The sequence below is a fragment of the Hylobates moloch genome, unplaced genomic scaffold, assembly GCF_009828535.3.
Source record: "Hylobates moloch isolate HMO894 unplaced genomic scaffold, HMol_V3 SCAFFOLD_2, whole genome shotgun sequence".
Classification (NCBI taxonomy): Eukaryota; Metazoa; Chordata; class Mammalia; order Primates; family Hylobatidae; genus Hylobates; species Hylobates moloch.
This window is the reverse complement of record NW_026652277.1, coordinates 93,996,162-94,020,219: the sequence shown is the minus strand read 5'-3', so window position 1 is coordinate 94,020,219 and position 24,058 is coordinate 93,996,162. Positions and strand designations below refer to the sequence as shown.

Here is a 24,058-nt window from a genome sequence, read left to right as displayed (position 1 = left end):
GGGAAGGTACCAGAGATGTGTTCAGAGCATCAAGGAGAAGCCTGAGAACAGCAGGTGTCAGGGGATGGTGAGAGGTTTCTGATAAGGAAAAGGAGAGGTTCAGAAAAACCCAAGGGAAACTTTGCCCTTGTCAGTTTTGTTGAGATCAACCTGCCAGTGCCTCCAGCAAGGTTTACGATCTGAACAATTTGTTTTTAAAACATATACAAGGATTTATTTTGAGACCTTGGTGAAAAGTTCTTCAAATGTTTCTGGCTGAGTGGGCTACACTTCCATTTTATCAGGATCTGAACAATAGAACCCTCAAATAGTGAACACATTTTAGAAATGTGCAGAGAGGCCGGGTGTGGTGGCTCACACCTGTAATCCCAGCACTTTGGGAGGTCAAGGCATGCGGATCACAAGGTCAGGAGATCGAGACCATCCTGGCTAACATGGTGAAACCCCGTCTCTACTAAAAATACAAAAAATTAGCCAGGCGTGGTGGTGGGTGCCTGTAGTCCCAGCTACTCGGGAGGCTGAGGCAGGAGAATGGTGTGGACCTGGGAGGTGGAGCTTGCAGTGAGCCGAGATCGTACCACTGCACTCCAGCCTGGGCAACAGAGCAAGACTCCGTCTCAAAAAAAAAAAAAAAAAAAGAAATGTGCAAAGAGAAATAATATTCATGACAATGACCCTTGAAAGATTATAAGATCTTGTAATGCCTTAAGAATTATTTTTAAATATTGAATTATCACTACAGATTCCAAAATAAGTATATTTCATTGTGTCTCAAGATTTGTAAATTGGCAGTCTCTTTTTAAAAATTCAACAAATATTTATTGAGTCTCTGATTTTCCAAGTACTGTGCAAGGCACCTAGGATACAGTGATGGACAAGACAGATATAGTCCCTGCTCTCATGGAACTTAGAATCGAGTAGGGAGCAATAAACATATGTATACAGAAAAAATAATGTCTAAGCTAGAGACCAGTGTGCTTCTTGGTCAGGTAAGGGCTTTTCCACATAGTGACATTTAAATTGAAAACTGAAGGACGAACACATAATGTTCCAGGATGAGGAAATAACATACACAAAAACCTTGAGGTTGAAAACAGCGTGGCAATTTCATCACTGGAAAGAATGGTACCATATGAGGCTGGAGACATGGATAGGGGCCTGGTTATTTGGGACTTCTAGGATGTAGAACAGCTTTTGGACTACATTCAAAGTACAATGGGAAGCCATTAAAAAGTTTGAAGCAAGGCAGTGACATGAAGCAACTCTCATTTTAAGAAAAGTTCTCTACTGCTATGTAGAGAATAATTGTGGTCAGGATTCAGTGATGAATGAATTCAGTAATGAATTGGAAGCTGTTGAGGGGTCTAGACCAGGGTGATCTGAACTGGGATAGTGGCAGAGAAATAAGAGAAATAAGTGGTTGTGAGATGTGTTTGGGGTAACACTAACATGACTTGTTGATGGTTTGGAAGTAGGAGATGGGGATAAGGAAGACAGAAGAATCAATGGGGTCCTTGGGTTTCTGGTTTGATCATTTTGATGGGTAGTAATTACTGAGACTGGGAAGAGTATGAGAAGAACAAGTTGTGGTTGGAAATCAGTAATTTATTTGGATGTATTAAGTTACAGATATCTGTGTGACATCTAAGAGGGAATTTTGAATAGGCAGCTGGACACACAGTCTAAAGTTCAGTCGAGAGGACTGGATGGGAGATGTAAATTTTAGATTAATCATCTTACAGATAATATTTAAAGCCAAGAGAATGGTGACATCACCTAAGGAGACATTATAAAGAGAGGAAAGGAGGGCTCACAGATCCCAGTATTAAGAAATCAGATAGAAGAAAGGTCTGAGAATATTTAAAAGGAAATCCCAGAGAATGTCAGATCAGGGAGGCCAATAAAAGAGGGTTTCAGGAAGGAAAGAATTGTCGGCTATTGGAGGTGCCACCAAGAATTGAAGAAGGGAAGAGAAAAGGATTCTTCTTTCAAGTTCCTGCTGAACTTGGTGAGAGACATTTCAGTAGAGTAGCAGAATGGCAATTCTTCAATAACTAGAACATTTAGTCAACTAGCCATAAATCTTATTCTGCAAATACTTTGGATAAATGAGATAGAAGCTAAGTGGCTCAAGGAAGTAACTAGGAGATGTCCAGATCGAATTCATATGCTTATAGCTTTGTAGCCCTCTGGTTCTTTGTTGTTTTAACAGGGACCAAAGCTTCAGTGAACATAAATTTCTAGGCTGCTTTGACACTTCTCCATTGTCCAAATATCAATATCAACCTCAAGCTCAAGAGACAGGTACAACTAAATTTTTCCAATTATTGTTTATTAATATGTACAGCAAACAATTATAATATCAGGTACCTTTTGAATATTGACTAAGTGAAGGCCCTATATAATCCACATGCATTAAATAATTTATTCCTAGTATTATTTCCAATTTGAAGATGAATAAATTAAGGCTTAGAGAAGGTACATAGCTTTTCCACAAGTAGCAGAGTCAAGACATGAAGCCATGATTCACCACTGTGCCAAACTACTAATTTATCAACCAATAGAAATCACTTTTGGTTAAAAATATAACCATGGATTTCTCTAAAAATCAGATCAATATTTATGAGTTCATTCCTTTGAAATAGAATTAATTTCTTTAACAGTTACCAACTGACTTGAAATAATAGCTAGGATAATTTTGCAAAGTCATATGAGGATTGGGACTATATCTAGATGAGAGAATTCAAAAGAAATAAGGCTTAAAACCAGCTGTTTGATATTTAGAACTACACATACAGTTTTAATATTGCAATTGCCACTTCTAGCTATTCATCCAGAAAGATCTGAAATCTTGAATTAATTTTAAAATGCTGATCTTAGGGTATTTGGCACACGCAGAATACCAAAGAAGATGGTGGCTTTAGTTTTTTTCCAAAGAGTGTCTACCGATAGAATTTAGACACTGGTATAATGAATTCTTCTATATTTGACTCTTGATTAAACTTTGAATGATGGCACGCAAGTGATATAGCATTTATTTGCATATTTAGACCTCTTAGAATAGCTATTTTAATAATATTGTAATTACCAAATACACTGAGGGAGCTATTATATTTTCACTTGCAATTTATTTCCACATTAGTTGCTTCACTAAAAAAATTAATTTAAATGATGTTTAAGTTTTCCATTATAGGGGTCCTATTTACTAAATCTTTTATTTCAGTACCAAAGGAGTAGAAGTGTAAATTCAGAAAGACAAACAATTATTGGAGGTAATAAATTAATATTAAATATGATGTCAATGGTAGGCTCAGGTGAGGTAGGCATTGCATGTATTCATTTTTTCTTTGTAAACATAAGGCAAGATTACTTTTAACATGTGCAGTAATCACTTCAGTAACAGTGATTATTCAATCCAATAACAACATAGTTAAGTTTATAGAAAACATGACATCAATTAAGCCAAAATATGTAAAACTAATATTCAGAAGAAAAAACAGAATTGTGAATAATATAATTATATTTTAATAATATGAATCATTGTATATTATACAATGCAAAAAGCATAGGAAACTTAAACAACTGGATTTAAAAAATGGGCAAAGGAGGCTGGGCATGGTGGCTCATGCCTGTAATCCCAGCACTTTGGGAGGCCAAGGTGGGCAGATCATGAGGTCAGGAGTTCAAGACCAGCTTGGCCCCATCTCTACTAAAAATACAAAAATTAGCTGGGCATAGTGGCACGTACCTGTAATCCCAGCTACTCGAGAGACTGAGGCAGGAGAATTGCTTGAACCAGGACCCGGGAAGTGGAGGTTGCAGTGAGCTGAGATCATGCCACTGTACTCTAGCCTGGGCTACAGAGCGAAACTCTGTCTCTGAAAAAATAAAATAAAATAAAAAGGCAAAGGGCAAAGGAGTTGAATAGACATGTCTCCAAAGAAGATATACAAATGATCGGTAAGCACCTGAAAAGATGTTCAACATCACTAACACTTAGGCAGATGCAAATCAAATGCACAGTGAGATACCATCTGACACCCATTCGGATAGTAATTATATATATATATAATTAATTAATTAATTAATTTATTTATTTATTTATTTTTGAGATGGAGTGTCACTCTGTCGCCCAGGCTGGAGTGCAGTGGCACAATCTCAGCTCACTGCAACCTCCACCTCCCGGGTTCAAGTGATTCTCCTGCCTCAGCCTCTCAAGTTGCTGGACTACAGGCGCCCACCACCGTGCCTGACTAATTTTTTTATATTTTTAGTAGAGAAGGGGTTTCACCATGTTGGCCAGGATGGTCTCAACCTCTTTACCTCGTGATCACCCACCTCGGCCTTCCAAAGTGCTGGGATTACAGGCATGAGCCACCACACCCGGCGTATATATATATTTTTTAAAAGACAAAATAGCAAGCATTATCTAGGATATGGAGAAATTGGAGCCCTTGTGCATTGTTAGTGAGAATGAAAATCGTGCAGCTGTTATAGAAAACAGTAGTCTGGTTTCTCAGAAAATTAAAAATAGAATTACTGTATTGTTAGCAATTTTAGTTCTGATTCTGGGTATATACCCCAAAGAATTGAAAGCAGGGACTCAAACAGATATTTATATATCCATGTTCATAGCAGTATTATTCACAATAGCCAAAAGATGGGAGCAACCCAAATGTCCATTGATGGATGAACAGACAAAATGTGGTATATACGTACAATGAAATATTATTCAGCTTTAAAAGAGGAGGAAGTTCTGAAACAATGTACAACATGATGAACCTTTAGGACATATGTTAAGTGAAATAAAGTCATACAGATACAAATACTGAATGATTCCACTTATATGAAGTACCTAGATTAGTCAAAATCATAGAGAAAGAAAGTAGAATGAAGGCTGCTCGGAGTTGGGGGAGAGGAAAATGGGAAATTATTTTTTAATGAGCACAGAATTTCAGTTTTGCAAAATGAAAAAAGTTCTGCAGATGGTGGGGATGTTTGCACAGCAATATGAATTTATTTAATTCCACTGAACTTTGTATTTAAAATGGTTATGAATATAAATTTTATATTGTGTGTATTTGACCACAATTTTTAAAAATAAAAAAGTCAGAGTAAGTGTAGTTGCTTAAAAAAATTTAAAAGCAGAGAAAATTTAACTGATAAGAAGCTGTATCGACATCAATAACTAACTAGAAACTAATCTGAAAATCTTTTCAGAGCTCTTATCATACAGATTAAGGTATATATTGAGATACACCACTGCATATATAATCATATTTCCTGTTATATGATGTAACATTGATTGTTTTTGCTTTGGTAACATTTTCTGGAGATGTTGAAAGGAGCTGCATACAATGAACTTGATTCAGGTTTTTTTTTTTCTGTTGCAGATCCGTGGCCACTTGTTCACATGGTTTCAAGGCACAATGAGACTCACTGGCCCTTGGAAACTTTGGCTTTGGATGTCAATATTCCTGCTTCCTGCTTCCACTTCCGTGACCATTAGGGACAAGACAGGTATCCAGGCCAACTCTTTGCCTAATCACCAAATGTTATTTATAGCCTTTAAGTCATTAAAACAAATCTTGTTAAGATTGAAAAGACCATAGATTAATGTACTGTAACAGAATAAACGACAATTCATTGCTTTCTTCCATTGATCTTCCCATGATGCACACTAGGAATTCCTAAAATTACCTCATTTTTTTCATATGCATAGTATATTAGTCTATGTTTCCTTTCATCTTCAATATTTACAAGTATACATGCATGCATGTGTGCCTCTGTGTGTATATATGACATTATATATCTTTCCCTTTCTTCTTCAATAATTATTCAAGTTATAAGTATGGAAACTCATTACTAATTAGGATTAACAAGGACATATCTAATCTTAATTAGGAAAAAGTGAAAAATCGGATAGGAGGTATAAAAGGAAATGTAGTTTAATTATATGTTCATTTTGTGGTATCTCAGATGAGGCAAACAAAAGGTTGACAGATCTTTAGAGCACCTTTTGAACTAAATAGACAATATTTGCAATTATTAAATGTATCAGTCTTTTCATAAATATTTCCAAAAGGCTTAAGGGCAATTTGAAATATTTACCTTCATCTCTGCTTTTTGAAATTGATTATGTGGTTAATTTGGAAGACTTTTCTTGAACATTGAGTGTGTATAAGTTACTTAGCTAAATGTAATTCATATTACAAGGTTGAATTAGACACATTGGAGAAGCCATTTGCTAGGGAAAGAGGAACTTCATCTCTCCTATGCAAAAGATCACATATAATGTATTCTGATGATAATCACATATGATTATGTACTCTGAGACTGTATTATTTTGCCTATTCTTTTGAATATTTTTTCAATAATTCTTCCTAAACAAGTATAAACCCACTCTAGAGAGACTTTTGAGTTTGAGACACACATAAAATATAATTACTCATAAAGATCTAACACATCGTAGTCTTTCAGAGTGTTATGCAAGTGTTTATGATTTTTTATTATTTGGAAGAAGGTGCATTTCCTAAAATAATCCACATGAAAGTTTGAATATTCTGTTATTGTACAAAAGACATCCTGTGGCTGTCATACAATTTGGGGGGGAACTCTTCAGTGAGAAATTAATCAGCTGTGACTCATGGCAACTACAACTATGCAAAAAAGGAAAAGAGATGTTAGGGCAGCGGAGTTTATTCTGATGCTATTTCTACTCTTCCGAATTTGTCTCTTTCTGTAAAGAAATATAGTAGGTAATGTGCTTTGCAATTTAATCTGATATGACAGGACTTTTTTAGAAGGAAGAATGAATCTTTGGTTGAATAGGGACAGTTTTTAGGCACCTGCTAGTGGGTAGTAAATGTTCTTGATGATAGCAAGGATTTGAAGGACCTAAATAAACGGTTCTCCAATTTTAGAATGAAAAAGAATCACCTGACGTATTTGATTCCTGAGTCCTCCTATCGCATATTCCCATTTTGCAGGTCGTACTGGGGTGGGATTTGGTAATTTACATCTTTAACAAGCTCTACAGATGAATCTAATGCAGGATTATCTGAGGAAAACTCTTAGAGAAACACTTATCTTTGGGATAATTAACAGACATTTTGGTTTTCTTTTTCCTTTTCACCTGGTTACCTTGCATTTTATGCACCATTTTATGCCAAGGTTCCTTTTTTTTGTTATTTTATTTTATTGTTTGCCTTTAGTAACTTTTAAAAATTGTGATAAGAACACTTAACATGAAGTTTGCCCTCTTAACAAATTTTTAAGTGTATAACACAGTACTGTTAATTATAAACACGGTATTATACAGCAGATGTCTAGAATGTAATCATCTTGCATAACTAACACTTCCCCATCTTGGGATTCCCCTGAATGTTTGCTTTTGTAGCTCTAGTATCTCAACTCTTTAATCAGGTCACATGATTATAGGACTACCAAAATGCATATATTCTGATCCAATTTACTTTGCTGAATTAATCTTTTGAAAGATTTTCCCAACACTGTGAATTCAAAATTAATCTGAACTCTAACACGATTCACTTAACATGGAGCATTAAGGGAAATTAATAAAAGAAAAAAATTACATTTATTTTTATCATGCTATTTGGTAGAGGGTGTTCGTAAAGCAACACGTACTGAATGTGTGATGGAAATTGCTTAACTTCAAGTATCGTTTGCATTAATTGAAAATGTCAGCACAGCACTGTCAAAGGGATTATTGAAGAATATGACAAGCTGGGCATGGCCTGGAAGGAGACCCTTCTTGTGTCTCGTGTATCTGGTTCACAGCGCAAGCTTCCCTTTTTAGTTTCCTCATGTGCAGACCTGCGAGTGTGGTCACTAACCATTTACCGGAGGGAAGTGATTACATCTAAAAATAAAAGATAACAAATCTGAGAGACAGGCTAGGGTTTCAGGGCTGGAGTCTGTGAAGTTGTCAACGGTTTACTATTAAACCTAAATATATGACGGATAGATTGGACCTTTTAATTGCTGTACCTTAACATTATGGTATGTTTAATAGTTACCTGGAATTGTTGCAGTTGGGACAGAATTTAAGAGTAATATGGAGAGATTCAATAATAACTTGAATTTTAAAATTTTGAAGGTATTAGGAATTCAGTCATTTCATATTCTTTCATCGATTTGCCTATTATATTGAGATCATGGGATAAGGTATATTTGTTTATTTTCCCACTGCAAATGAACTTCCATTTGAATGTGATAGTTTCAGCTCAGTTACTTGTCAAAAGAAGGTGGGGAAGAGAATTGTGTTAAAATATATACAATGCTAGAAAATCTCAAAACTTGCTTTAATTAGTTGCTTAAAACTCTTTCCTCTAATATAGACTATGTATCAAATAATTAAAGTTTCATCTACTTTCTTTAATCTGTTCTAAGGCAAAAGTACTATATGATCATAAAAAGCAATGAGAAACAGAAAACCAGAGTTTAAAAAAACAGGCTAAATAAATAGAAATGACAGAATGCTTTTTAAATAACACATTTTCCTTTCATTATGACAAATCTTCAGTTTAAGTGTCCAGATTGACTTGATTATAAATTTAAATTTAGGCCTGTAACTATTCATATAAGCCCTTCTAAGGTAGTTTTCTATTAATTACAAGGAATTACAAGGAAAAAAACCTATTATTCCAAAATGTGGCTTTTACTAGTTGGCAAACACTTCACGCTTAAACTCAGAGTAAAATGTATGCCGTTATATAGAGAATTTTATTTTGTGTTTTTAAGAAATTCTTGTGTTCAACATTGGTACCATGTAAAAATCCTTCATTGACAAATGTACTTTGTAACTCCTAAATTTTGAAAGTGGAAGAAAGCTTCACAATGATTAGATAAATAATGTAGCTTCTAACTAGGTATTTTCCTTTGGAAGAATTGAATATTTAAGCAGAGGCATGAAGGCAGTGTGAGGGCAAGGCACGTGAACACCTGGAAAGCAGTCACTTGGTCCCCAGGCTCTGAGGCGGGGGCATGCTTGGCACGTGGGAGAAATAGCAAGAAAAACCGGGAGACTGGAGCCAAGTGAATGAGGGGGAGGAGGTGTGAGGGTACATGCTCCTGAGAAATGCATCTGTGCTTTCTGTGTTGTCAAAATCTGATTTCTAAGCCTGCAAGGTCAAAGGCTAGACCTTGGACACTGGTAAATTCACCAAAGCAATAAATCCTGTCCTGTGAGACCTCTTGGAAGATGGTCAACTTTGCCATGTAGGACCCTTCCCGGATATCAGGTGAACAGGCAGGCTTCTGAATGTATGCCCCTCATTAGCTCTTGGAAGCCTTATGTCACAGTTAAGTGAATATTGTCATATTGTATTATTCATAATGCATTGTTATTAAAGTACGGATGTGTGAGATATGTGCATTTTAGCAAAGTTAAAATATAAATTATATCTTGACCAGACAAATTATGTTTTCTTTCCCTGCAATCAGCAAACTGGTGTATAATATAAGTAATACAAGAATCCTCACTAAACTGCAAAGAGTATAACAGAACACGTTTACATTTATTTTGCATGATGACTATAACTTTGATTTTCCCATTTGTTTTTGTATTACCCAAGGAATGACCTAATCCCCTGGCTTTTCCTAAGGCCAGAAGCCTCTGTCTCCAGAGAACAACTAGTCCGTTTTCAGTCTGAGTATCAGCAGTATACACAGATCTTTCAGGTATTAAATCAGTTGAAAAAACAAAACATTAAAATAATGGATTTTAGCTGATCTGAGCTTCTTAGCCATTCGAGAGGAGAAAAAAGGAATTCAACATACTTTCAGGGAATAATAACAAAAAAAAGTGTAAAGGAGAGATTTCAACATATCTTTGATGAATACTGTATTAAACTGAAGATTTATATGAATGGGTATAGAAAGTATCAGACCTGGCCGGGCTTGGTGGCTCACGCCTTTAATCCCAGCACTTTGGGAGGCCAAGGCAGGCGGATTGCCTGAGGTCAGGAATTCAAGACCAGCCTGGCCAGCATGGTGAAACCCTGTGTCTACTAAAAATATAAAAATTAGCTGCGCTTGGTGGCAGGCGCCTATAATCCCAGCTACTTGGGAGGCTGAGGCAGGAGAATCACTTGAACCCAGGAGGCAGAGGTTGCAGTAAGCCGAGATTATGCCATTGCACTCCAGCCTGGGCGACAGAGCAAGACTTCGTCTCAAAAAAAAAAAAAAAAAAGTATCAGACCAATGAGAGGAAAAATATTTAACAAAAGATGTGATGTTATCTTAAGATTAGAATGCCTAGCAATACAATAGGAGGTCAAACCAGTAGGATAAAACAGAGATTAAGGGGAAAAGTGATTTTCTGTGTGTGTGTGTTTAAGCACATGTTTAAAACTAAGGGTGGGAGCATAATGCACTTCTACTAAAGAATGAAGATAATTTCTTAGGTATGCTATTATTTTGTTTAAAATATGTATTTAAGAAGCAATGTTCAATACAGAGGGGGAAATTTGGTTATAGGACACTTGTGTTTTCTTTCCACTCTACCACTGAGTGGCTGGCTTTGTGATCTTAACTCCTCTTGGATGACTTGTTCTTAGGTGCTCAGGATTCTAATTTTTGGAAGGAGAAGGGGTAAACATCTTTTTTGAAGTATGTATTTTCTTTGTAGGTAATCTAGATAAAATAATGATATACCCCAATATGATCTAGCTGCCTTCCTTTGGCTCTTTTCTCTTTTTTTTCTTTGAGACTGAGTCTCGCTCTGTTGCCCAAGCTGGAGTGCAGTGGCGCGATCTCGGCTCACTGCAACCTCCGCCTCTGCCTCCCAGGTTCAAGCGATTCTCCTGCCTTAGCCTCCCAAGTGGATGGGACTATAGGCATGTGCCACCACACCTGGCTAATTTTTTGTATGCTCAGTAGAGATGGGGTTTCACCATGTTGGTCAGGCTGGTCTCGAACTCCTGACCTCAAATGATCCGCCCACCTTGGCCTCCCAAAGTACTGGGATTATAGGTGTGAGCCAATGCGCTGGGCCCCTTTGGCTCTTTTCAATACCCCCCACCAACTCTGTAAGTTGCCCAGGTCCTTCAAGCCAAATCAGGAGGAAAGTGGGGCTGATAGTTATTAACATCTTCGTATGAATTTGTTAAAAACATTTGCATTTGCTTTTGAAAAAGGTCTGTTAAGTTTCTCTAAGCAGTGCATCTTTTTAAAAAATTATAAACATTTAAAAAATAAATTTTATTGTGTATATTTGAGGTCTATAGCATATTATGGGATGGATATAATTAAATGACTACTGTAGTGAACAGAATAACACACCTATCACCTCACATAGTTACTTATTTTTGTAATGAGTGGCTAAATCTTATTTAATGAAAATCTCAAATGCAATACAATTTTATTGTATTTTGTTAGTCCTTATGTTGCACATTCCATCTCTAGATACATTTATCCTACATATCTGCTATTTTGTACCCTTTGAAGTGCATTTCTCCATTTCCTCCCCACCTCACACCAGTGATAAATGCTCTTTTATTGTCTATCTCTGTGTATTTAAGCTCTTTTAAAAAATATCCCACGTGTGAGATCACACAATATTTTTTTTTCCTGTGTCTGGCTTATTTCACTTAGCATACTGTCCTTAAGATCTGTCTGTGCTGTGGCAAATGGAAGGATTTTCTTTTTTTAAGGCTGAATAATATTCCATTGGATAAAATGTCTAAATGTAATAACAAAAACCATAAAACTCCCAGAAGCGATCATGGGGGAATAGTTCCCCAACACTGACCTTGGCAATCATTTTTGGATATCACATGAAAATCTCAGGCTACAAAAGTGGAAGTAAATAAATGGGACTAAGTCAAACTAAAACACTTACACACAGTGAAGGAAGCAATCAACAAAATGAAAAGACAACCTATGGGCTGGGAGAAAATAATTGCAAACTACTTATCTGATGGTTAATATACAAAACTTATAAAGTATTTTTAAAACTCAATATCAGTAAAACAAATAATCTGATTTAAAAATGGACAAAGGATCAAAATACATATTTCTACAAAAAAGAGATAAAAATGTCCAACAGGTATATGAAAAAGTGCTCAACATTACTAATCATAAAGGAAATGCAAATTAAACCACCATGAGACATTACCTCATACCTATAATGATAGCCGTTATCAAAAAGACAAGAGATAACGCAAACGTGGCAAGGATATGGAGAAAAGAGAACTCTAGCACACTGTTGGTGGGAATGTGGATTGGTATAGCCATTATGGAAAACAGTATGGAGGTTCTGAAGAAATTAAAAATAGAACTATCATATGATCCAGCAGCCCCTCTTTTGGGTCTACATCCAAAAAAGATGAAATCCCTACCTTGTGAAGATATATCTGCACCCCCATATTCATTGCAACATTATTCACAATAGCTAAGACATGGAAACAACCTAAATGCTCATGGATGGATGAATGGAAAAAGCAGTGCATTTTTTTGTGTGTGTGTGGTGAAATTTTAGTTATTACTTTTGCAATAGTCCAGAGAGCCTTTGAAATGACACGGTGCTTTGCCTCTGTCTACTTGACATAATATTTGGATATTTGAGTCTTTTCTGTAGTTCTTCAAAATACATGCACATTTACTCAAAAGTGCGCTTTACTTTATATTAAAGTATATATTTTAATACTTAAGGAAATGAACATATCCACCTTGTGATAGCTATTTCCACTGCCTTGCCATTTTTGTGCAATGAATCCATGATATTCATGTATTCAGATTATTGTGCCTTAAATCTTACACCTAAATAATTAACATTTAGTTTTATTTTTTTCAGCTTTTCACCACAAAGCACGTATGCTAAAGATATGAAATGGCATTTGATTTTTATAAAGGCTTTTAGTGTAGAAAGACTTTCATAAATGTTGCTAGAAATGTTGAATTCCATTCATTTCAAAGTGATAGGTTTATTACTTTGAAATCATCATATATTTGCTAAGTCCTCAGAAGAATTTAAATAAGATATATACTGTTTCCAACTTGGCAATAAGCCAACCAAAGTGTCATAATGGAAAGGCCCTTTCCACTATTTTGAGACTTGTTTTGCTAATCACCTACTGGGGCTTCCCTACATACATTGTGAGTAATTTAATCTTATTTATTATGGTTACATAGTCACTTGTAGTCATTATAAAAATGTAATAATGGAGTTTTTTTGAGTTTTTCAAGAGTCATTTTTAGCTTAAATTATTTTCTCACAGAGATGCTATTTTCCTCCTTTTGTTGAGATATTACACACGCCAAAGTTGACAAATCTTAGTGCACAGTGCAGTGAATTTCTACGGATATATTTATACCCCTGTGTAACTACTACTCAGACCTAAATACACATTCTCAAAACCCCAGAAGCCTTCTGTGTACCTGCTCCTAGTTAACATTTCACCAAGGTAGCCACTACACTGACACAGATTAGTTGTATAGTCTCTAGAATGTCATATAAATGGAATTACACAGTATGTATTAATGTTGCAGGACTTTTCCATAGTTCAGCTAAAGATGAGTTCCTTGTCCCATGGCCATGAAAATTCAGGCTCACAGACAATTTGAATAGTGAGTAAGACAGGGTTTTATTGGGTGAAAAGGAAGGAAAGGGGGAAACAGGAACTCTCGCTAGGCCAGAGTCCCTGCTAGAGCACTTCCCACCAGGCTGATCGAATCCCAGGTTCCACACAGGAAAGAGGATGGGCCAGGCTCCTCCCGCCAAAAAGGGTGTGAAGTTCCCAAGCCTCCACCTCAGTGGGCGGGCTGGTTGGAGTTTCTCCAAGGACCCCCTCTCACCTGGCTGTCTCATTCCTCCCTCTAAAGAAGTACATCTAATTGCCATTACATTAAGGATAAGGATGAAGACCAATCTTAACTTCTTCCTGCTGACAGTGTGCTGTTTTGGGGAAATGGCAGGTGGAGCTCCCTCAGAGGCCTATCTGAGGTTTCCCAGCAGAAAGGGCCATTGTCAGAGGCTCCAGTTGCATTACCGTTTAGAGTTTGATGGCCTGAAGGCAAGAAGAGACAAACCCGGTTATTAGAAAACACGTATCAAAATGAAACAAGGGGAGGGATGAAGACAGCTCAAAAATTCCAAGGCCTTTTACCAGTTTGCACAGGGAGAGGGAGGCCAAACACCCAACTAGCAAAAAAAAAAACTTTACCCTTTAGCCAGCATGTTGGGCTTCTGGGTTCCCTTTCCCTGAGCCCAATCCTAAGCCAACTAGTTTAAGGTTTGGGAAATTAACTCTTTTAAGTTTGAAGGATGCATTTAAGGGGACTGTCCCCTAGTACAAAGACACAATTACCTATCAGTGAAGAGAAGACAGAGGAACAGAAAGGAAAAAAAAAGAGAGCACCTGTAATCCCATCTCTTTGGGAGGCTGAGGTGGGCGGATTGCCTGAGGGTCAGGAGTTGGAGACCAGTCTGACCAACATGGTGAAACCCATCTATACTAAAATTACAAAAAAATTAGCCGGGCGTGGTGGCTTGTGCTTGTGATCCCAGCTACTCAGGAGGCTAAGTCAGGGGAATTGCTTGAGTTTCAGTGAGCTGAGATTGCACCACTGCACTCCATCCTGGGTGACAGAGTGAGACTCTAGCTCAAAAAAAAAAAAAGTAGTGTTCCCATTTTTTCTTGTTTATTCACACTTCCGTATTATTTTTGTTTTATTCTTGTCCAGTGTTACTTCACCTATTTTTTGTTAACTAGCGTTTTTTTTCCCAACCTGATATACTTGATATTCCTTTGTCAGATGTATTGGCAAAGTATGATGTGTACAGGGGGGCTGAGGGGAACTAGTAACAAAGAAACAAAGAGACTTTCTTTTTTTAAGAAGCCTTTTTTAAAAAAATGCAAAATGCCTGAAGGCTCTTGTTTTGATTCGTTTATGAAAGGAAAACAAGGCAGTTCTGTATCTATGGTATATTGTTGCTCTTTATCTTCCCCAACTCTAACCTGGAGGAAAGAACTGCCATGAGCTTTGTCACTATTTGTAAAGAAAATTATTTTTCTTAACGCATGTTGGAGAAGACTGCTAAATAGAACTTGTATCAGACTAGACAGATTTTAATCGTGACTTTACATGTAATAATGATAATAATTTCATGTATGATAATTCTGAAGATATGAAGAAATAGGAAAACCAAAGCAGGAAAAATGGACAAGTGATATGTTACAATTTCTCAGGAGATATACCTTGCTCCTGTTCTCTTTTTATCTCACTCACTATGTGATCTCATCTCTCCTGTGGTTTTGAGAGGTGAAGCCAGCTGGACTTCCTGGGTCAAGTGGGGACTTGGAGAACTTTTCTGTCTAGCTAAAGGATGATAAATGCACCAGTCAGCACTCTGTAAAAAATGCACCAATCTGCGCTCTGTGTCTAGCTAAAGGATTGTAAATGCACCAATCAGCATTCTGTGTCTAGCTAAAGGACTGTGAATGCACCAATCAGTGCTCTGTGTCTAGCTAAAGGATTGTAAATGCACCAATCAGCTATCTGTAAAAACGCACCAATCAGCGCTCTGTGTCTAAAGGATTGTAAACGCACCAATCAGCACTCTGTAAAATGGACCAATCAGTACTCTGTAAAATGGACCAATCAGCAGGATGTGGGTGGGGAAAAATAAGGAATAAAAGCTGGCCACCCCAGTCAGCAGTGGCAACCCGCTGGCGTCCCCTTCCACACTGTGGAAGCTTTGTTCTTTCATTCTTCACAATAAATCTCACTGCTGCTCACTCTTTGGGTTTGCACCACCTTGAAGAGCTGTAACACTTGCTGTGAAGGTCTGCAACTTCATTCTTGAAGTCAGTGAGACCACAAACCCAACAGAAGGAAGAAACTCTGGACACATCAGAAGGAACAACTCCAGACACACCATTTTAAGAGCTGTAACACTCACTGTGAAGGTCTGCAGCTTCATTCTTGAAGTCAGCGAGACTAAGAACCCACCAGAAGGAACCAACTCCGGACACAGTTTACATAGGATTTATATGTCAGTCACTCCCAAATGTACTTCACAGCCCTCACCTCTCTTTTGAATTCCATTCCTGTCTATTTGATAACTCCATCGTTTCAATTTCTTAATGGCATGTCAGATTTAACATTTCTAATTTCTCCTCTTTCCCACTACAGATTAACTTACTCCTCGCCAAGTTTTCTTTTATTTTTCTAGTGGGATTTATTTCAGTCAACTAATCTCCCTCCTCCCTACATTCAATCCCTTATCATCTCCTGTTGGTTCTTGTATCTCTCAATTCCTTCCCATGAAATTGAAGATGTTTTCCATTTTCAGTGTCATCTCTAGTCCAAGCTACCATCATACCTGGTGTCACAGAGTGTGGCCGTATGACTAAGTTTATCAGGTAAAATACAGGATGCCCAGTTAAATTTGAAGTTTAAACAATAAATAATTTTTTAGTATAAGTATGTTCCAAATATTGTGTGGGACATACTTGTACTAAAAGTATTTTTATTTATCTGACATTCACATTTAACTGGGAATCCTGTATTTTATTAGCTATGTTTGGTAATTTTATATATGTGAGGGAGAAGAGGTTATTTATTACACAGAGTGGTCAGGGAAGGCTGCCCTCCAACCTCACTGGGCAGGCTGGTTGGAGTTTCTCCAAGGACCCCCTCCCACCTGGCTGTCTCATTCCTCCGTCTAAAAAAGTACATCTAATTGCCGTTACATTAAGGATAAGGATGAAGACTGATCTCAACTTCTTCCTGCTGACAGGGGGTGCTGTTTTGGGGAAACGGAAGTCAGAGCTCCCTCAGAGGCCTATCTAAGGGTTCCTAGCAGAAGGGGCCATTGTCAGAGGCTCCAGTTGCATGACCATTTGGAGTCTGATGGCCTGAAGGCAAGAAGAGACAAACCCGGTTATTAGAAAACACGTATCAAAATGAAACAAGGGGAGGGATAAGGACAGCTCAAAAATTCCAAGGCCTTTCACCAGTTTGCACAGGGAGAGGGAGGCCAAACACCCAACTAGCAAAAAAAAACTTTACCCTTTTGCCAGCATGTTGGGCTTCTGGGTTCCCTTTCCCTGAGCCCAATCCTAAGCCAACTAGTTTAAGGTTTGGGAAATTAAGTCTTTTTAGTTTGAAGGATGCATCTGAGGGGACTGTCACATAGTACAGAGACACAATTACCTATCAGTGAAGAGAGGACAGATGAGAAGTAAGGAAAATAAGAGGGCACCTTTTAAAGTAGTCCCAGGGATTCAGGATGCATTTGAAAGGGGTACAGACTAAAGATGAATGGCTACACATCTAGAATGAGGGGAGCAGGCACACCTGGTTTTCTTCTCTTCCTAGCAGATACCTGGGGTACTTGAGGGAGAGACAGAAGAATGTCCTCTTTTCCTCTTCCATACTTGCATTCCCAAGTCACAGCGACCTTGGCAGCTGCCACCATGAGGGCCAAAGTGACTTTCACCCATGAAACAGGGAGGACCTAGAGAATAGGAATTATCCAGTCTCACCTATGCCTCTATCCCCCCAACTGTCAGTAGCTTTGGAGTTCCCTACACCTCATTTATGCCATGGATATTAATGTGGCATTTATCCATGAAACAGAAAGCTTGGGGTTGGCTTAATCAGCAGGAGTCAGTCACACATGCTCACCTTTGCTGTACCTTTTAACTTCCATTATTGTCTGCCTCTGGATCCCTCAGATTCATTTTTCTATCCTAGGGCTTTGACTCAAAGCTTAGAATTGAGTCTGGGATGAAAATTTGTCTTGAGGGGGTTGCATGGACTCCTTATCATAAGCTGAATGCTAAGTTAAAACTGTGGAACTGAGTCCTCCTCCAACAAGGGAGGGGAAAGGATGTCTTGTGAGACACCCAGATAACTGGTAGCTATAGTTATGCTTGCTAAGATTTGGATGCATGGTACTTGGCTTTGGTTAGCTTTCTTGGTCTTACTTTCCCAAAAAGGAAACCTCCGAGTGATGGGTATCCTATTTATCCCAATTGCCTGGCAGGATTTGCAGGATAATTGCTCAGAACTAGAATATTGATCCAGATTTCTACATTACCCATCCCTTTTGTTCTTTCTGAGCTGCAGCTGGAGACTGCTGGTTGGTTCACAGTAACAAGCAGGGTTAGCCTAAAATGTAAGTGAAAACTTAAAAACAACTAGTGAGTTTAGAATTTAATGACAAATATCTGATACGTTTTGAAACATGATTTCTCTCTCTCCGGTCCTCATTTTTGTTAAAAAACAAATCATCAAAGGACTGAGTGGTTTGCAAAATAGACTTTACTTTTATACTTGGCCTGATTATTTGCAAAAATACAGCAAGCATAATTATTTTTACATAGGTTTTTTGGATTGGCTTTGATGGAACCCTGTTCCCCAAGGAATCTCAGATAAGACCTTTTAAAGCTGAGCTCAGCCATGAGTTTATCCTCCAATACCTGTAAGTTGAGTGATCCTCTCCTCTTAAGGTCCCATAATAAACTTGGAGCTCCTAGATCTGTTAGAAAGTGACATTCTTTACTGACCACAGGTCAGGAACCCTGTACAGGAACTGTGTAGACAAGGGTATGAGGCAACTGGGCTTCTATCATCCCTGCAAGTTGAGATTGACTCCTTAAAGGGAAGCATACCCTTCCAGTCAAAGCCTTGGTAAAACAACCACTTTCTCCACTTGTGTCCTGCCACAAAAGAAAAATGGATTCTTATTCCACTGATGCAAACGGCTATATCACCATAAGTTGAGGATACTCACTGAGAGTTTCCAAATTCTATAGGAACCAGGCAGAGAGAAACAAACATGCTCCAAATTTTGTTCATAGGAGTATCGCTTACTCAATTATTAAAGGCCATAAATAGTTCAAAATAAATTTCCTCGACTATGAGAACCCAAACAAGGATCAGCAATATTCCAACCAAAAGTCAAAAAAGTTGCTTCAGCTGAGTTCAGTCCATTTAGTTAACTCTTGTTTTGCTTGATATTCGTGAATGTTTCAGCTCTTCATGAGTCCTGTACTATTTTCCTTTATTCCAAAGGTTACAATTTCCAAAGTTATCATAAACCTATATTTCAGAGCACCTGTTACAGTTCTATAGCTTATTAGAAACCATCTTTTGAAAAGGATTAATAAAAGACAACAATCGTCTGTGAATAGCAAAATATCCGGGTAATTACAGTTAGAAACACAATTGACAAAAAAGTTTGGTTATCTCCCTAATGGTTTACAGTAACTTAAAATAGCAACTGAGGACTAAGCTCTGATTTTATCTTGCCCAGATTCCTTTCTAAGGAGTCTGAGGAGTCATGCCCTACAAACCATAAGTTCTCATCAGATGGGTTTTGTTTAACCCTGTATATTGTGACTTACTTTCCAATCTGACTGTGGCATAACAAGGAAGAAAATTACAATGTTTTACCCCAAAGAATATGTCCTGGCCATACCTTGAAATTGCCCTGCAAAATCTCTTGTGGGAAAAGTCCACATTCTATAGAAAATCCTCTTTCTCCTTTGTTTTCTTTCCTTTGTTTCCAGATCCAAGAGATAATCAACTAACAGCCAGGTACCCTTTTAGGTCTGATAAACATTTTATAACTCACTATCTGAGAGATTCCTCTGCACAATAAAACTTGGTCTCTACAATCCTTTATCTTAGCCTGAACATTCCTTTCCATTGATCTCAGGTCTTCAGATAAACTCAACCAATTGTCAGCCAGAAAATGTTTAAATTTACCTATAGTCTGGAAGCACCGCCCCCCGCAACTTTAACTTGTCCCACCTTTCTGAACCAAACCAATGTATTTCTTAAATGTATTTGATTGATGTCTCATGCCTCTCTAAAAATATATGAAACCAAGTGGTTACCCTACCACCTTGGGCACATGTTCTCAGGACCTCCTGAGGGCTGTGTCACAGGCCACGGTCCCTCATATTTGGCTCAGAATAAATCTCTGAAAATACTTTATGGAATTTGACTCTTTTCATCGACAGTAGTTTCAATTATGTGTTATAATAGTAATTCCTAGCATCTTTAACTTTAAGATAAAACTTGGTAAGTTGCTTTGTGTGCTAACTGCAGCCAAGGTTTGCTTTCTTAATTAAGGGCCTGGTTATTCCATATGTCCCCAGGCCTTAAGAGTTGTGAAGCCAGCAAGTCAAGTAGTTCTCAAAACCCAAAAAGCAGTTTGTAACCTTAAAACACTTAGCAAACCTTGCATCTGATCTGCAGTTTACCAATAATCTCTAAGGCTTTTTTAATTTCTCAAAGATTAAAGTCATGTGAACTAAAAGGTACTACAGATTTTATATTCCCTTTAAAAAATATTTGATCTAAGCGCTTGTCTTTCTTTAGGCCAAATTAATTAGAGCTCTTTTGACAGGCCTTACACACAGTACAGAGACATGCAGAAGAAAACCCAGTCGCTGGGTGGGGCCCTTTAAAGGACAGGCCTGGGAAAACATGCAGATATCAAACCAGAAAGAAACTTATTCCCTAAGGCAGGATTGCTAAACAAAGCCTTGCCAAGCAGTTACAGGCCGTGCCCCCAGGATGTAAAACAAGATGAGGCTTGCAGCACAAACCATAGAGACATACAAAGCACACCAGTTGGCCACAGCCCAAGACTACCCCCACAAATCCTGTTTCACAATTAAGCTTTACAGAAAAAATAAACAGTTATTGTTGGGGAATCTGGCCTAGCAAAGGGGGAAAATATCTTTAAGGCTTAACTGCTGATGGAGTGGAGAGGAGGAAAGAAAAAAATTTTTTTAATGCTTGAGGAAGAACCTCTTATTCTTATGCAACTGATTCCTCCACCAGGGAGAAAAGATTAAGCTTAATTACTGTCCAAAAGAGTTAAACCGGTTAGCCAAGGAAGAGGAAGGCTGTGGCAGCAGTCTGTGGCTGGGAACCAGTCAACTGGCTGTGGGGGACCTTTAAGCCATGCGTCCTAGTCCTGCGCAGGGTGTGGGGATCGGCTTGGAGCTGCTGCTCACCAGTCTGTCCTGAAAAAGGAAGAAAAAGGCCAGGAAAAGTCTCCCAACCTCAGGGAGTGACAGGGGGTGGTGGTGTGGTTTCCCATAAGCCCAGAAGTCCAAGGATGAAAAGGCTTAGAAAGCTACAGTGAGAGGTTTTGTGTTCTCATTTCACTCACTGCTTCTTGAGCCCCCATATTGCACACCAAAAATGTTGCAGGACTTTTCCTTAGTGCAGCTAAAGATGGTGTTCTTTGTCCCACGGCCATGAAAATTCAGGCTTGCAGACAATTTGAATGGTGAGTAAGACAGGGTTTTATTGGGTGAAAAGGAAGGAAAGAGGGAAACAGGGACTGTCTCTAGGCCAGAGTGCCTGCTAGAGCACTTCCCGCCAGACTGTTCAAATTCCAGGTTCCACACTGGAAGAGGAAGGGCCAGGCTCCTCCCCATTGCAAAGAGTGTGAGCTTCCCAAGGCTCCACCTCAGTGGGCAGGCTGGTTGGAGTTTCTCCAGGGACCCCCTCCCACTTGGCTGTCTCGTTAATATTTTTTGGGTGAATGACATTTTTCTATTTAATATTATATCTGTGAGATTTATCTAGTTGTTGCATATATCAATAGTTTATTCTTTTTTATTGCTATACAGTTTTTCATTGTATATGCCACAATTTAATTATCTTGCTCCTTCTTGTTGATAAACATTTTGGTTGTTTCTGGTTTTAAACTATTATGTGTAACGCTGCCGTTAATATTCTTGTCTAAAAGGACCATCTACACTCATTTTTTGGCACTCTTTTCTCTTGGTTCATTGAATTTTCAAGTCATACAGTTCATATATATTTAGCTTTAGTAAATACTGCCAAACAGTTTTCTAAAGTGTACTAATTTCCATTCTCATAAGCAATGTAGAAGAGGTTTTATTGCTTCACATTCTCATCAACACTTGGCTGCCATGAATATTCTTGCCTAAAAGGGCCATTACACCCATTTTTTGGCACTCCTTTCTCTTGCTTCATTGAATTTTCAAGTCATACAGTTCATATGTATTTAGCTTTAGTAAATACTGCCAGTTTTCTGAAGTGTACTAATTTCCAGTCCTACAAGCAATGTAGAATAGTTTTTGTTGCTCCATATCCTCATCAACACTTGGCATCTTCAGTGCTTTAATTTTAGCCATTTAGTGATCTCTCACTGTGGTTTCACTTTGCATTTCCCTGATAACTAATGAGGTTGAGCACCTTCTCATATGTGGGTTGAACATTTGGATATTCTCTTTTTTGAAGTGTTTAAATCTTTTTGCACATTTTTAGAATAAGATTTTCAATCTTTTTTGTTATTGATTTGTGAGAGTTCATTGTATATTCTAGAAATGATAATTTATTGCATATTTGGACTGGAGGTAACTTCTCCTAATTTATGGCTTGACTTTTTACTCTTTTAGTGTTGCCTTTTGAGTAAAAATGTTAATTTTAATGAAGTTCAACTTAGCAATCTTTTCTTTTGTGATTAATGGTTTCTGTGTTCTTTTCAAGACATCTTTGCTATCCCAGGTTCATGAAGACTTTGTTGTCTTGTAGATGCTTTACTGTTTTACCTTTCATATTTATTTCTATGATTATCTTTAGTTAGCTTTTGTGCATGGTGTGAAGTAAGGTTCAACATTCAGTGTTTTTCTATATGGATATTCTATTGACCCAGCACCGTTTAGTAAAATCACCATCCTTTTCCCACTGAATCAAGTGGCCTTTCTGTGGTAAATAAGGAAACCATACGTTTTGGGTTATGTTTGTGTTTTTCTGTATGTGTACCAACCCCACAGTATAAAAAAATTTATATCTGATAGTTTAAAGCTCTCTAGCTTATTCTTCTTTAATTTTGCCTTTTATTATTTTAGCTTGTTTTCTGTAGTTTCACATATATTTGAGAATCAGTTTGTCAGTTTTACACACACACACACACACACACACACACACACACACCCCATACTGTTGGGATTTTAATTGGCATTGCTCTGAATCTAGAGATAAAACTAGCACTAGCTAGAACTAACATCTTAAAAATTTTAAGTCTTGCATTCTAAGCATTTTGTTTATCCCTTCAGTTATTTAGGTCTTTAATTTCTCTCAGGCATGTTTTATAGATTTTAGTGTTCAGATCTTGAATGAGGTGCTTGGGTTTTATAAAAATGACTATTAATCCGAATCATTAATTGGTAATGTTTACAAAATCTCTAATAATTTTACTATTATTTAGAGCCTGCAATTGTATTAAGATCTCTGAGGTAGCAATTTTCCATATTAGCTAAGTAATATCTAAAAGTACTCAGTACTATAATTTCACTTACTTTACAAATTGTGTTCAAAATGTTTTTTGCAGTATATTTGCTTCTTATTTTTAAATTTGATTAAGTGGTAGCATTATTTAGAATCTGATTTATTTTCTGGTTAAATATATTAAGATGATACCCTGTTGCCATGCCTGAGGTCTGTGATATATTTGTTAAACGAAGGGGGAACTGGTGAATCGGCAATTTCAATTTGGTTTTAAGTTGTTTATCTCCTCTCTATATTAAAAACTTCTAAGTTATTAAACCCAAACATCAATTTTAGACATAGAGAATTAAAGTTGTGATTGCATGATGCCAAAACATTTAATCAGTTTAGTTTAAAATGTTAAATGGTCTTAACTGTCCAGTTGTACAGTTATCTTGGCACAATTCAAAAATTGGCTGTAATTTTGTCTGAATTAACTGAATTAGCCTGATTCAATTTAAACATATCCTAAGATGTTGAAAAATTGGTGTGTGCATATCCATTACTGTATTAGTGTGTAGTGGTAGTATTAAACATGTACATTCACTGAGTTGAGACTATCTTTTATTTCTCTGAATATCACTAAGTGCCGTAGCACATAAGTAAACTTTCTCAATGATTTTATTTCTTTTTTGAAAATTATAGGCCACTTTTGTATGGCAGAGATCTTTGCTTTTTAAATTTTATTTTAATAACTTCCATATATGTTCCCTTTAGTTTTTAAAGTTTAATATCACCCAACACCAAAACTTGAATTAAAGTT

General features: G+C 37.4%; 1 protein-coding gene across 1 annotated transcript in view; it reads left to right on the top strand.

Moving 5' to 3' along the window:
- Positions 1-24,058, top strand: part of COL19A1 (collagen type XIX alpha 1 chain) — a 337,609-nt gene that overhangs the window by 7,968 nt on the left and 305,583 nt on the right. The window contains exon 2 of the mRNA XM_032154149.2: positions 5,394-5,520. Within this exon, the coding sequence (XP_032010040.1) occupies positions 5,394-5,520 (127 nt within the window). The remainder of the gene's footprint in view (positions 1-5,393; positions 5,521-24,058) is intronic.